The sequence below is a fragment of the Oncorhynchus kisutch genome, linkage group LG30 (assembly GCF_002021735.2).
Source record: "Oncorhynchus kisutch isolate 150728-3 linkage group LG30, Okis_V2, whole genome shotgun sequence".
In the NCBI taxonomy this organism is placed as follows: domain Eukaryota; kingdom Metazoa; phylum Chordata; class Actinopteri; order Salmoniformes; family Salmonidae; genus Oncorhynchus; species Oncorhynchus kisutch.
Genome location: NC_034203.2, coordinates 41,032,634 through 41,046,054, shown reverse-complemented (window position 1 = coordinate 41,046,054; position 13,421 = coordinate 41,032,634). Strand labels below are relative to the sequence as shown.

At 42.3% G+C, this 13,421-nt stretch overlaps 1 protein-coding gene across 6 annotated transcripts in view; it reads right to left on the bottom strand.

The window, feature by feature from the left end:
* LOC109874595 (ran-binding protein 3) overlaps positions 1 to 13,421 on the bottom strand; it is a 32,310-nt gene that overhangs the window by 17,298 nt on the left and 1,591 nt on the right. For 2 of the 6 annotated variants that reach the window (XM_020466581.2, XM_020466577.2), the window contains exons 2-7: positions 3,461 to 3,516; positions 3,268 to 3,304; positions 2,081 to 2,164; positions 1,892 to 1,969; positions 661 to 726; positions 118 to 320 (exon numbers count right to left, since the gene is read on the bottom strand). In XM_020466581.2, coding sequence (XP_020322170.1) covers positions 118 to 320; positions 661 to 726; positions 1,892 to 1,969; positions 2,081 to 2,164; positions 3,268 to 3,304; positions 3,461 to 3,516 — 524 coding nt within the window. The remainder of the gene's footprint in view (positions 1 to 117; positions 321 to 660; positions 727 to 1,891; positions 1,970 to 2,080; positions 2,165 to 3,267; positions 3,305 to 3,460; positions 3,517 to 13,421) is intronic. The other 4 variants (XM_031810172.1, XM_020466579.2, XM_031810171.1 and 1 more) reach the window with 2 other exon arrangements.

Genomic DNA, 13,421 nt, shown 5'->3' with positions numbered 1-13,421 from the left:
TGCCATAGAGACGCATTCAAATTATCGTTCCACTTTAAATTATTTCGTTGCTGCACCGTTGTCACTTTACACAAGCTTCTGCGTATTAAAAACAGGACCACAACGCCTTGTCCTCACCGGTGACCTGGCGAGGCCGTCTGACTGCTCAGTGTTGTTATGGAAGATGGTCGACCCTTCTGACGTCCCGTCTGTTGACTTCTTCACCCCATTGGTGGACTCGGAGTTGGTCTTGGCTGGCGGGGCCTGGAGCATGGCTGGCCGGAGGACACTGCGCAGTTGCTCCTTGGGTTTCTGACTGGGGACGCCTGGAACATAACCTGCTAATGGATTGGATCTGAATGCCTTACAGAACTAGTCCATTCACAACTATATCACACCTACCATGTACTATATTACAACATGCATGACCGCGGGGACTATATCAAAACTACTACCATGCACGGTCAATGATATTAACACGCTGTAACACCATCTACGTTTTAAGAGTTTTCCTGACCATTTAACCTGACTAGAGTTGCTTTCTGTAATCAACACACACCAATACCCAGGCACCAATACCCAGGCACCAATACCCAGGCACCAATACCCAGGCACCAATACCCAGGCACCAATACCCAGGCACCAATACCCAGGCACCAATACCCAGGCACCAATACCCACCTGAACTAGGTGCCTTCCCATGTATAAGAGTTGGTGGTTTTAAACGAAACCCAACTGGCTTCTCTTCTGGCAAGGGGGAAAAAACACAAAACAGGGAGGTACAATTGTTAACAAGACCATAAACAAAAATGGCAACTTTCAGCGTGTGGGGGAGGGTACATTAATACCATCATAAAATGGAACACAGATGAACCCATGGAGATACCGTTTGTATCTGCATCCATTTTGATGGAAGTTAGAGGTAGTTTCGCAAGCCAATCCTAACTAGCGTTAGCGCAGTGAATGGTATCTACCAGCAGTTATCATAGACTCTGTCATTGCGCTAACGCTAGTTAGCAACGTCATTCAAACTGCACGCAGGGACCAAATGGTATCCACGGGTTCATCTGGGGAAGTAGATAAATGGTTTCATTGACAAAAATCCCCTTAGTATCCCTTTAAAAAGAAGCACTACACATTTATAGATAGACACATTTGACTAACTTGCTTGAATGAAGGTCATTTTCAAAGCTACATAAATGAAGTTCCCTACTCACCTCAAAGCTAGTGTGTCACTAAGGTCTTGGAGATGACACACATTGGCGTTTAGTTTCCCCTTTTCCCCCCAGAATGGACTAAATTAAGTCTTATTTGCTTGATCTCCAAACTAATTCTACATATGTTTGGGAGCTTTTGAGCTGAGATTCTGTATTTTTGTGGTTTTGTTATTTCTTTCATATCTTGATGTTTTGTGGCATAGACGTTTTTTTTTTTTTTTATTATGAGGAAAATAACCATCTGTGAAAGTTTACTTCAGCATCTCATTTGGAGTAGTGTGAGTAAGACTCATTCAATGTCTACATTAAAACAATACATTAACACAATACATTAAAACAATGTTTATATTTCTCTGTTCTGATATTCTTCCCTGTCAAATTTAGCCCATGGTACTTTTGGTTTTTTTCTATAATGTATGCTTCTTGTCTATGTGAACCCATCTTGAATTAAGGTATTTGTGAGAGACTGCACATAAACCAAAGCAAAAAATAAATAAAAAATCCAGGTCAGACCTTTTTGTTAACTTTCCTTGCCATTGAGTTGTACTATAACTTATTTGTGCATTAAAAAAAGGGTGCTTTGGCCTGGACTAAAGTTCACAAGCATACAAAACGCATGTTACATACTGGAGACTTAAATGAGAGGAAGCCTTTATAATGAGGAGGAACCATAGGACGTAAACACTATGCCTCACCTGGCTCCGAGTCCTCGGAATTCCCAGTGGGAGACTGCCAGAAACTTGATGGCATGAAGACATTGTTCTTACTAGCCACTGCAGAGAGCAAGAAGAAACCTTACACACACACACACGGCAAGATTCCTGTACTACTCTTCATTAATCAACTGAAACACAGTCAGCTTCTCTGATGTTGTTTTCTCCTACCAGAATGTGAAGACGGGAACTGTGTTGAAGATGAAGTCCTCTCTCTTTTCACCGGAGGACAATAGCCATCTTCTCTGTCTGAATCTGAAGTTTAAAAATAAAAAAAATGAGAGACTTAGCCGTCAATTCACATGATTAAAGAGCGATTGAACACTGATTCCGCATTTGTTTCTCTGTCGCTCATTAAGAAGGAAAAAAGAAAGAGATTTCAGTCTTTTGGGTGTGGTTGGATGTGGCAGTTACTGATGTTTGTCCCCCGTGAGACGCCATATGAACAAAGCCAGTATCACTCCTCAAAAGTCAAAATGAACTGAAGAAATCTGCACGTTTTTTCTGAGGTTTTAGTCACGCAATTTAAATGTTTGGTGAAGTATTTCTCAAGAAAAAAAATGTGTGAAGTTGTCTTATGTACAACAAAGACTGCTCTGCTGGTCAGTCTGTCTCACAGTCTGTGTTCTGCGGTAGGATTGGATAGAGCACAAATCACTGCAGCTGTGTATCCCGTGTTAGCAGACAAGTGAGCATTGTCGAAATCCAAACCCAACCCTCGAGTAAGTCATGACGAACTCACTTACAAAACTCAGTTTAGGACGAGACTGACGTTATGAACAAAATGTTCACATTTACACTTGGTACTCAATTTTGACATTAGAATAAATGTTTGACTAATATCGATGCCAAATAGAGAAACTTTTCTATCAGCGAAGTTGTTTATTGCAATCAGTTGCACTTTAATGAAGCAATAAGGCCAGAGAAGGTGTGGTATATGGCCAATATACCACAGCTAAGTGCTCTTCTTAGGCACAAAACAACAAGGAGTGCCTGGATGCAGTCCTTAGCCATGGTATATTGGTCATACACCACAAACCTCCCCGATGTGCCTTATTGCTATTATAAACTGGTTACCAACGTAATTAGAACAGTAAAAATAATTGTGTCATACGCGTGGTATTCGTTCCGATATAACACAGATTTCAGCCAATCAGCATTCAGGGTTGACAAAGAACATGCCAGTTTAAAAAGCCCCAGCTGGGCTCCAGTTTAGGAAATACAATACCCCTCCTGGTAAACAAATTACAAGATTTATAAAACGGACATCAATTTTAAGATTAAATGGAAAATATTAGAAAAAGTATTTAAAAATATTTAAAAAAAATACCAAATCTGATATGCGGATGTAGTCTTACCTTCTCCATCTTCTCCACTGGATCCATCAGCTGCCCGCTGTAATAGAAAGCAGTACTGAATCTACTGTGTTTCTCAGTCAAAAAAACAACAACTACCCAATCAAATGATGGAAGCTTTACAGTGAATTTCCATAAAGAAGGTTCACTCATGTCAATGAATGTCAGGCGGTAGAAACAACACGATGTGACTTACCTTCGGTGCTTTATCTTTTTGGAACACAAACATTGGTGGCACTGTGGCAGGTTTCTCTGTTTCAAAAGGAAAGAAAGCATCCTTTATCATACAGAAGAAGAGTATGCTTCAGTGACTTGTGTGAAGTGTAGGCCTAATAAATTTTTTTTTTTTAAAGACACCACAGCCTGTCAATCAGTCGTTTGTTTCAACAAACACTTGTCATGGTGATAATTCAAAAAAATAAAAACAAGCGTCGTGAAAGAACACCCTGCAGCAGTCTTGAGTTGACAAGTACTCCCATAATGTTGTTTTTTTGCAAACAGCTAGAAGGCCTAGATCGGAGCAACCCATGTCTGGCACACTTGATTCTCTCTGTTTAAAACACAGGAATATGTTTCTAATTCTACAAAAGATGCTCAGTGACACTTATGGAAACTCAGGAATACTGTATTTAGATAAGCCGAGGCTAAACCATAAACCTGGTGACTATTTCTGCCCCCCCCCCCCCCCAAAAAAAGAACCCGACACATGGATTTAGACATTATTTTCTCCTTCCTCCAACTTTCCACTAAACAAGTTCTACCCACAAAGCATAGCAACGCTCACAGTTCAGACACTTCTGAATAGATGCCAAACATTCATGATGCAAAATCTGAGAATAAACAACTTGCATTGTAAATCCTTTAGTCCATTTTAAACAAGTGGCACACAAAACACTGATTAGTTCAGTCACCAGAGACAACCACAGCCTAGAAGAGATGAGACATGAATGAAATATTAAAAACATGCATCTAAAGCAAAACAAGATTTCTTTTTTCAAAAGGACAAAAAAAAAGGTGCATTAAACGAAAGCTATTTACAGTGCCTTCGGAACGTATTCATACCCTTGGACTTTATCCACATTTTGTTACAGCATAATTCTAAACATTTAAACGTTTTCCCCTCATCAATCTGCACACAATAGTCCATAATGAGACATTTGGAAAAAAAATTGACATGTATATATAAATGTATATATTTACAAAATTATTACATTTAAAAAATATACAAAAATTAATGTAAGGATTCAGCGATTACAGCCTCAAGTCTTCTTGGGTATGACGCTACATGCTTGGAACACCTGTATTTGGGGAGTTTTTCCCATTTTTCACTGCAGATACTCTCAAGCTCTGTCAGGTTGGATGGGGAGCGTTGCTGCAGTTATTTTCAGGTCTCTCCAGATATGTTCAAATCGTGTTTAAGTCCACTCAAGGACATGCAGAGACTTTGCCCACTCCTGTGTTGTCTTGGCTGTGCGCTTAGGGTCGTTGTCCTGTTGGAAGGTGAACCTTAACCCCATTCTGAGGTCCTGAGCACTCCGGAGCAGGTTTTCATCGATGATATCTCTGTACTTTTATCTCTGCACCAAGTCCCTGCTGCTAAAAAACATCCCCACAGCATGAGGCTGCCACCACCATGCATCACCGTAGGGATGTTGCCTGGTTTCCTTCAGAATTGACTCTTGGCATTCAGGCCAAAGATTTCAATTTTGTTTTCATCAGACCAGAGAATCTTGTTTCTCATGGTCTGAGAGTCTTTAGGGGACTTTTAGCAAACTCCAAGCGGGCTGTCATGTGCTTTTTTACTAAAGAGTGGCTTCCGTCTAGCCACTCTAACATAAAGGCCTGATTGGTGGAGTGCTGTAGAGATGATTGTCCTTCTAGAAGTTTCTCCCATCTCCACAGAGGAACTCTGGTGACCATCAGGTTCTTGGTCACCTCCCTGACTAAGGCCCTTCTCCCCCGATTGCTCAGTTTGGCTGGGCGGCCAGCTCTAGGAAGAGTCTGGTAGTTCCAAACTTGATCCATTTAAGACTGATGGAGGCCACTGTGTTCTTGGAGACCTTTAACGCGGCAGAAATGTTTTGTTACCCATCCCCAGATCTGTGCCTCGACAAAATCCTGTCTCGGAACTCTACGGACAATTCCTTCAACCTCATGGCTTAGTTTTTGCGCTGACATGCACTGTCAACTTTGGGACCTTATATAGACAGGTGTGTGCCTTTCCAGCTCATGTCCAATCAATTGAATTTACCACAGGTGGACTCCAATCCAGTTGTAGAACCATCAAGGATAATCAATGGAAACAGGATGCACCTGAGCTCAATTTTGAGTCTCAAAGCAAAGGGTCTGAATACTACAGTAAATAAGCTATGTCTGTGTTTAATAAGTTTGCAAAATTTTCTAAAAACCTGTTTTCACTTTGTCATTATGGGGTACAGTGTGTATTCTATCCATTTTAGAATAAGGCTGTAACGAAAAAGTCAAGGGGTCTGAATACTTTCCGAAGGCAGTGTATATCCTTTAGCTAGCTATTTGTAGTCTTATCTGTCCTATGAGTGGCTCAAGTAGTCTACATTTATGGACAAAAGCATTGGATTTGGACCATCAAAACTCATGAACTAACTGAAGCCGACGAGACAACTAGCTCGTCTACAGGCCAGGGTCGGACAGAGAGGACTGTCCTGCTTTGTAAATAAACATATGATCCAGCTCAACTCCCACAATATTTTTTAGCTTGACTGAAACAACGGTTGTCATAAGTGACAAACAGTCATGGTGTACGACAGTAACACACACAACATGACCAGGCAGGGCAAACCAGATTTGGTGAGATCATTCAAATTAAATCTGACATCACGTTTTTGGACTCATTAAGCAGTTTTTAACCTGATTAAATGTTTATTCTTAAACCTTAAATAATACCGCTGATGCTTCTTGTTGACCAGACATTTTGATAAATATCCCCAATGTCAAAACACAGTTTTTAAAAGTGTCCAAATCAATACCAATATGCAGAAACAGTTTGTGATATTGAAAACATAAAAATACTATCTACATATACAGTGCATTCAGAAAGTATTCATACCCCTTGACTTATTCCATAGTTGCATTACAACAAGAATTCTAAATTGATTACACCCCATAATGACAAAGTGAAAACACGTCTAGAAATTTTTGCAAATGTATTTTCAAATAAAATACAGAAATATGTCATTTACATAAGTAGTCACACCCCTTTGCTATGACACTAAATTGAGCTCAGGTACATCCAATTTCCTTTGATCATCCTTGAGACGTCACTACAACTTGATTGGGGTCCACCTGTGGCCAATTCAATTGTTTGGACGTTATTTAGGAAGAAACACACCTGTCTATCTAAAAGGTCCCACAGTTGACAGTGCATGTCAGAGCAGAAACTATACCAATGAAGTCCAAGGAACTGCCTATAGATCTCAGAGATAAGAGTTGTGATGAGGCATATATCTGGGGAAGGGTATCAAACAAGTTCTAGAATGTTGAAAGTTGCCAAGAGCACAGTGGTCTCCATCATTGGGAAATTGAAAAATAAATAAATAAATAAATAGAACTAACCAGCCTCTGCCTAGAGCTGGCCGGCCGACCAAACTGATCAACCGGGCAAGAAGGACCTTGTCAGGGAGGTGACCAAGAACCTAATAACCACTGACAGATCTACAGACTTCTTTAGATGAGATGGGAGAACCTGCCAGAAGGACAACAGTCTTTACAGGACTTCAATGTGGGCTTTATCGTAGAGTGGCCCAATGGAAGACACTCCTGAGAAAATGGCACATAAAAGCACGTCTGGAGTTTGCAAAAAGGCACGTGAAAGACTGAGCATAAGGCAAATTATTATTTGGTCTGATGAGACAAATTTTACTCTTTGGCCTGAATGCAAAGCCCTGTGTCTGGAGAAAACACAGGCACAGCTCATCACTCATCTAACACCATCCCTACTAGAGGTCGACCGATTAATCGGAATGGCCGATTAATTAGGGCCGGTTTCAAGTTTTCATAACAATCGTAAATCTGTATTTTTGTACACTGATTTTGCCGATTTTTTGTATACCTTTATTTAACTAGGTAAGTCAGTTAAGAACACATTCTTATTTTCAATGACGGCCTTGGAACGGTGGGTTAACTGCCTTGTTCAGGGGCAGAACGACAGATTCTCACCTTGTTAGCTCTGGGATCTAATCTTGCAACCGTACAGTTAACTAGTCCAACGCAATAATGACCTGCCTCTCTCTCGTTGCACTCCACAAGGAGTTACGCGAATGTAGTAAGCCAAGGTAAGTTGCTAGCTAGCATTAAACTTATCTTACAGAAAACAATCAATCATAATCACTAGTTAACTACACATGGTTGATGATATTACTAGATATTATCTAGCGTGTCCTGCGTTAAATATATAATCTGACTGAGTATACAACCATCTAAGTATCTGACTGAGGTGTGGTAGGCAGAAGCAGGCGCGTAAACATTCATTCAAACAGCACTTGTGCGTTTTGCCAGCAGCTCTTGATGTGCGTCAAGCATTGCACTGTTTATGACTTCAAGCCTATCAACTCACGAGATGAGGTTGGTGTGACCGAAGTGAAATGGCTAGCTAGTTAGCGCGCGCTAATAGCGTTTCAAACGTTACTCGCTCTGAGCCTTGGAGTAGTTATTCCCCATGCTCTGCAAGGGCCGTGGCTTTTGTGGAGCGATGGGTAACGCTGCTTCGAGGGTGGCTGTTGTTGTGTTCCTGGTTCGAGCCCAGGGAGGAGCGAGGAGAGGGACGGAAGCTATACTGTTACACTGGAGATACTAAAGTGCCTATAAGAACATCCAATAGTCAAAGGTTAATGAAATACAAACGGTATAGAGGGAAATAGTCCTATAATTCCTATAACTACAACATAAAACTTACCTGGGAATATTGAAGACTCATGTTAAAAGGAACCACCGGCTTTCATGTTCTCATGTTCTGAGCAAGGAACTGAAACGTTACCTTTCTTACATAGCACATATTGCACTTTTACTTTCTTCTCCAACACTTTCTTTTTGCATTATTTAAACCAAATGTAACATGTTTCATTATTTATTGGAGGCTAAATTGATTTTATTGATGTATTATATTAAGTTAAAATAAGTGTTCATTCAGTATTGTTATAATTGTTATTATTACAAATAAATAAATATTTTTCAAAATCATCCGATTAATCGGCATCAGCTTTTTTGGTCCTCCAATAATCGGTATCGGCGTTGAAAAATCATAAATCGGTCGACCTCTAATCCCTACAGTGAAGCGTGGTGGCAGCAGCATCATGCTATAGGGATGCTTTTCAGCTACAGGGACTGGGAGACTGGTAAGGATAGAAGGAACAATGAATGGAGCCAAATACAGGAAAATCCTTGAGAACCTGTTTCAGAGTGCAATCGACTTTAGACTGGGGCGAAGATTTACGTTCCAACAGGACAAAGACCCCAAGCATACAGCCAAAGTAATGCCGGAATGGCTTCAGAACAAGAATGTGAAAGTCTTTGAGTGGCCCAAACAAAGCCCAGACTTGAATACCATTGAAAATCTGTCAAAAGACTAAGATTTCTGTTCACTGCTGCTCCCCCCCATCTGACTTAACAGAGCTTGAGAAAATCTGCAAGGAAGAATGGGAGAAAATCCCCAAATCCAGATGTGTGAAGCTGATAGACATTACCCAAGAAGACTCAAAGCTGTAATTTCCGCCAAAAGTGCTACTATAAAATATTGACTCGGGGGTGTGAAGTGAATACTTATGTAAATTAGATTTCCATATTTCAAAACATATATATATATATATAAAAATATATTTAAAAAAAACACTTTGTCATTAGTGATGGGCTGGGGGGGATCTATCCATTTTGAATTCAAGCTGTAACAAAATGTGGAATAAGTCAAGGGGTATGAACACTTTGAAGACACTGTACATGTGCAACAATAGTAATCATTCTACTTTCTTTAAAACAAGCACCTCAAAACTGCACAGGCACCAAAAACCCTGTTGTTTTGACATGTGGAAATAAATCACTCATCAATTAATTAAGAAGGAGATATGTGCTGCTGAAACTACCACAACTCAAAAGCCACTTGGAAACTGGAGATGTATCGCTCCCTCACTGGTTAGAGGCCAACCTGCAGCTCCCTCACTGGTTAGAGGCCAACCTGCAGCTACCTCACTGGTTAGAGGCCAACCTGCAGCTACCTCACTGGTTAGAGGCCAACCTGCAGCTACCTCACTGGTTAGAGGCCAACCTGCAGCTACCTCACTGGTTAGAGGCCAACCTGCAGCTACCTCACTGGTTAGAGGCCAACCTGCAGCTACCTCACTGGTTAGAGGCCAACCTGCAGCTACCTCACTGGTTAGAGGCCAACCTGCAGCTACCTCACTGGTTAGAGGCCAACCTGCAGCTACCTCACTGGTTAGAGGCCAACCTGCAGCTACCTCACTGGTTAGAGGCCAACCTGCAGCTACCTCACTGGTTAGAGGCCAACCTGCAGCTACCTCACTGGTTAGAGGCCAACCTGCAGCTACCTCACTGGTTAGAGGCCAACCTGCAGCTACCTCACTGGTTAGAGGCCAACCTGCAGCTACCTCACTGGTTAGAGGCCAACCTGCAGCTACCTCACTGGTTAGAGGCCAACCTGCAGCTACCTCACTGGTTAGAGGCCAACCTGCAGCTACCTCACTGGTTAGAGGCCAACCTGCAGCTACCTCACTGGTTAGAGGCCAACCTGCAGCTACCTCACTGGTTAGAGGCCAACCTGCAGCTACCTCACTGGTTAGAGGCCAACCTGCAGCTACCTCACTGGTTAGAGGCCAACCTGCAGCTACATTTTGGAATGTTGCATTTTGATAAGGGGGTCACCAAACTGAAAGAAAATGCAACACTTTCGTCAATCACGCATATCAATATCACGTTGAAATCAATTGTGCAAGAGGGGGAGATGAGATGGACATCCTGTTAAAACTAACACAGCACAAAAAAAAAAAAACACAGGAAAAAGGAATAACAGGTAGGCTTTACATCCCTGGTTAGAGGACAAGTTGTAGAAGACAGCTAGACAGATACACCTTGAAGAGTTCTGCACTAAGTGTACCGCAAACACTTTTTTTTGTTAATCACTTCCATGGATATCACGGTGAAATCAATAGAACAGAGGGGGAAATATTTGGGGTGTAGAGAGGTTCAAACCAAAACTAACACTATTCAAAGGCCACACTGAAATTTGAAATAACTCACACATTGTTGGTTAGATGAGAACTTGTAGAAGGCATACACAGCCAAGTCAACAAACAGGTCACTGACCATCTCGAATCCCACCGTACCTTCTCTGCTGTGCAATCTGGTTTCCGAGCCGGTCACGGGTGCACCTCAGCCACGCTCAAGGTACTAAACGATATCATAACCGCCATCGATAAAAGACAGTACTGTGCAGCCGTCTTCATCGACCTTGCCAAGGCTTTCGACTCTGTCAATCACCATATTCTTATCGGCAGACTCAGTAGCCTCGGTTTTTCTAATGACTGCCTTGCCTGGTTCACCAACTACTTTGCAGACAGAGTTCAGTGTGTCAAATCGGAGGGCATGTTGTCCGGTCCTCTGGCAGTCTCTATGGGGGTGCCACAGGGTTCAATCCTCGGGCCGACTCTTTTCTCTGTATATATCAATGATGTTGCTCTTGCTGCGGGCGATTCCCCGATCCACCTCTACGCAGACGACACCATTCTATATACTTCCGGCCTGTCCTTGGACACTGTGCTATCTAACCTCCAAACGAGCTTCAATGCCATACAACACTCCTTCTGTGGCCTCCAACTGCTCTTAAACGCTAGTAAAACCAAATGCATGCTTTTCAACTGTTCGCTACCTGCACCCGCACGCCTGACCAGCATCACCACCCTGGATGGTTCCGACCTTGAATATGTGGACATCTATAAGTACCTAGGTGTCTGGCTAGACTGTAAACTCTCCTTCCAGACTCATATCAAACATCTCCAATCAAAAATCTAATCAAGAGTCGGCTTTCTATTCCGCAACAAAGCCTCCTTCACTCACGCCGCCAAACTTACCCTAGTAAAACTGACTATCCTACCGATCCTCGACTTCGGCGATGTCATCTACAAAATTGCTTCCAATACTCTACTCAGCAAACTGGATGCAGTTTATCACAGTGCCATCCGTTTTGTCACTAAAGCACCTTATACCACCCACCACTGCGACTTGTATGCTCTAGTCGGCTGGCCCTCGCTACATATTCTTCGCCAGACCCACTGGCTCCAGGTCATCTACAAGTCCATGCTAGGTAAAGCTCCGCCTTATCTCAGTTCACTGGTCACGATGGCAACCACCCATCCGTAGCACGCGCTCCAGCAGGTGTATCTCACTGATCATCCCTAAAGCCAACACCTCATTCGGCCGCCTTTCGTTCCAGTTCTCTGCTGCCTGTGACTGGAACGAATTGCAAAAATCGCTGAAGTTGGAGACTTTTATCTCCCTCACCAACTTCAAACATCAGCTATCTGAGCAGCTAACCGATCGCTGCAGCTGTACATAGTCTATCGGTAAATAGCCCACCCATTTTTACCTACCTCATCCCCATACTGTTTTTATTCATTTACTTTTCTACTCTTTTGCACACCAATATCTCTACCTGTACATGACCATCTGATCATTTATCACTCCAGTGTTAATCTGCAAAATTGTAATTATTCGCCTACTTCATGCCTTTTGCACACAATGTATATAGACTCCCCTTTTTTTTCTACTGTGTTATTGACTTGTTAATTGTTTACTCCATGTGTAACTCTGTGTTGTCTGTTCACACTGCTATGCTTTATCTTGGCCAGGTCGCAGTTGCAAATGAGAACTTGTTCTCAACTAGCCTACCTGGTTAAATAAAGGTGAAATAAAATAAAAAGAACAGTGCCTTCGGAAAGTATTCAGACCTCTTTTTGTTATGTTTACAGCCCTATTCTTAAATGGATTAGGACTGTAACAAATCAGCAAATCAACACACAATAACCCCATAATGACAAAGTGAAAGCAGGTTTTTAGAAATGTTTTCAAAAGTATTAACAAGAAAAAACAGAAATATATTATTTGCGTAAGTATTCAGACCCCATGCTATTTTTTTTTGTTGCTATGAGACTCGATATTGAGCTCAAGTTCATCCTTGAGATGTCACTACAACTTGATTGGAGACCACCTTTGGTAAATTCAATTGATTGGACATGATTTGGAAAGGCACATACCTGTCTATATAAAAAGGTCCCACAGTTGACAGTGCATGTCAGAGCAAAAACCAAGCCACGAGGTCGAAGGAATTGTCCGTAGAGCTCCGAGACAGGGTTGTGTCAAGGCACAGATCTGGGGAAGGGTAAAAAAACATTTCTGCAGCATTGAAGGTCTTTAAGAACACAGTGGCCTCAATCATTCTTAAATGGAAGAAGTTTGGAACCACCAAGACTCTTTCTAGAGCTGGCCGCCTGGCCAAATTGAGCAATCGGGGGAGAAGGACCTTGGTCATGGAGGTGACCAGAAACCCGACGGTCACCCGGACAGAGTTCTACAGTCCATCTGTGGAGATGGGAGTACCTTCCAGAAGGACAACCATCTCTGCAGCACTCCACCAATCAGGCCTTTATCGTAGAGTGGTCAGACCGACACCACTCTTCATTAAAAAAGCACATGACAGCCCGCTTGGAGTTTACCAAAAGGCCCCTAAAGACTCAACAAGATTCTCTGATCTGATGAATCCAAGATTTAACTCTCTGGCCTGAATGCCAATTGTCACATTCTGGAGGAAGCATGGCACCATCCTTACGGCGAAGCATGGTGGTGGCAGCATAATGATGTGGGTGTGTTTCAGCAGCAGGGAATGGGAGACTAGTCTGGATCAAGGCAAAGATGAACAGAGCAAAATACTGATGAAAACCTGCTCCAGAGTGCCCAGGATCTCAGACTGGAGCGAAGGTTCACCTTCCAACAGGACAACAACCCATATGCCCACAGCCAAGACAACGCAGGAGTGGCTTCGGGACAGGTCTTTGAATGTCATTGAGTGGCCCAGCCAGAGGCCAGACTTGAACCTGATCGAACATCTCTGGAGAGACTTG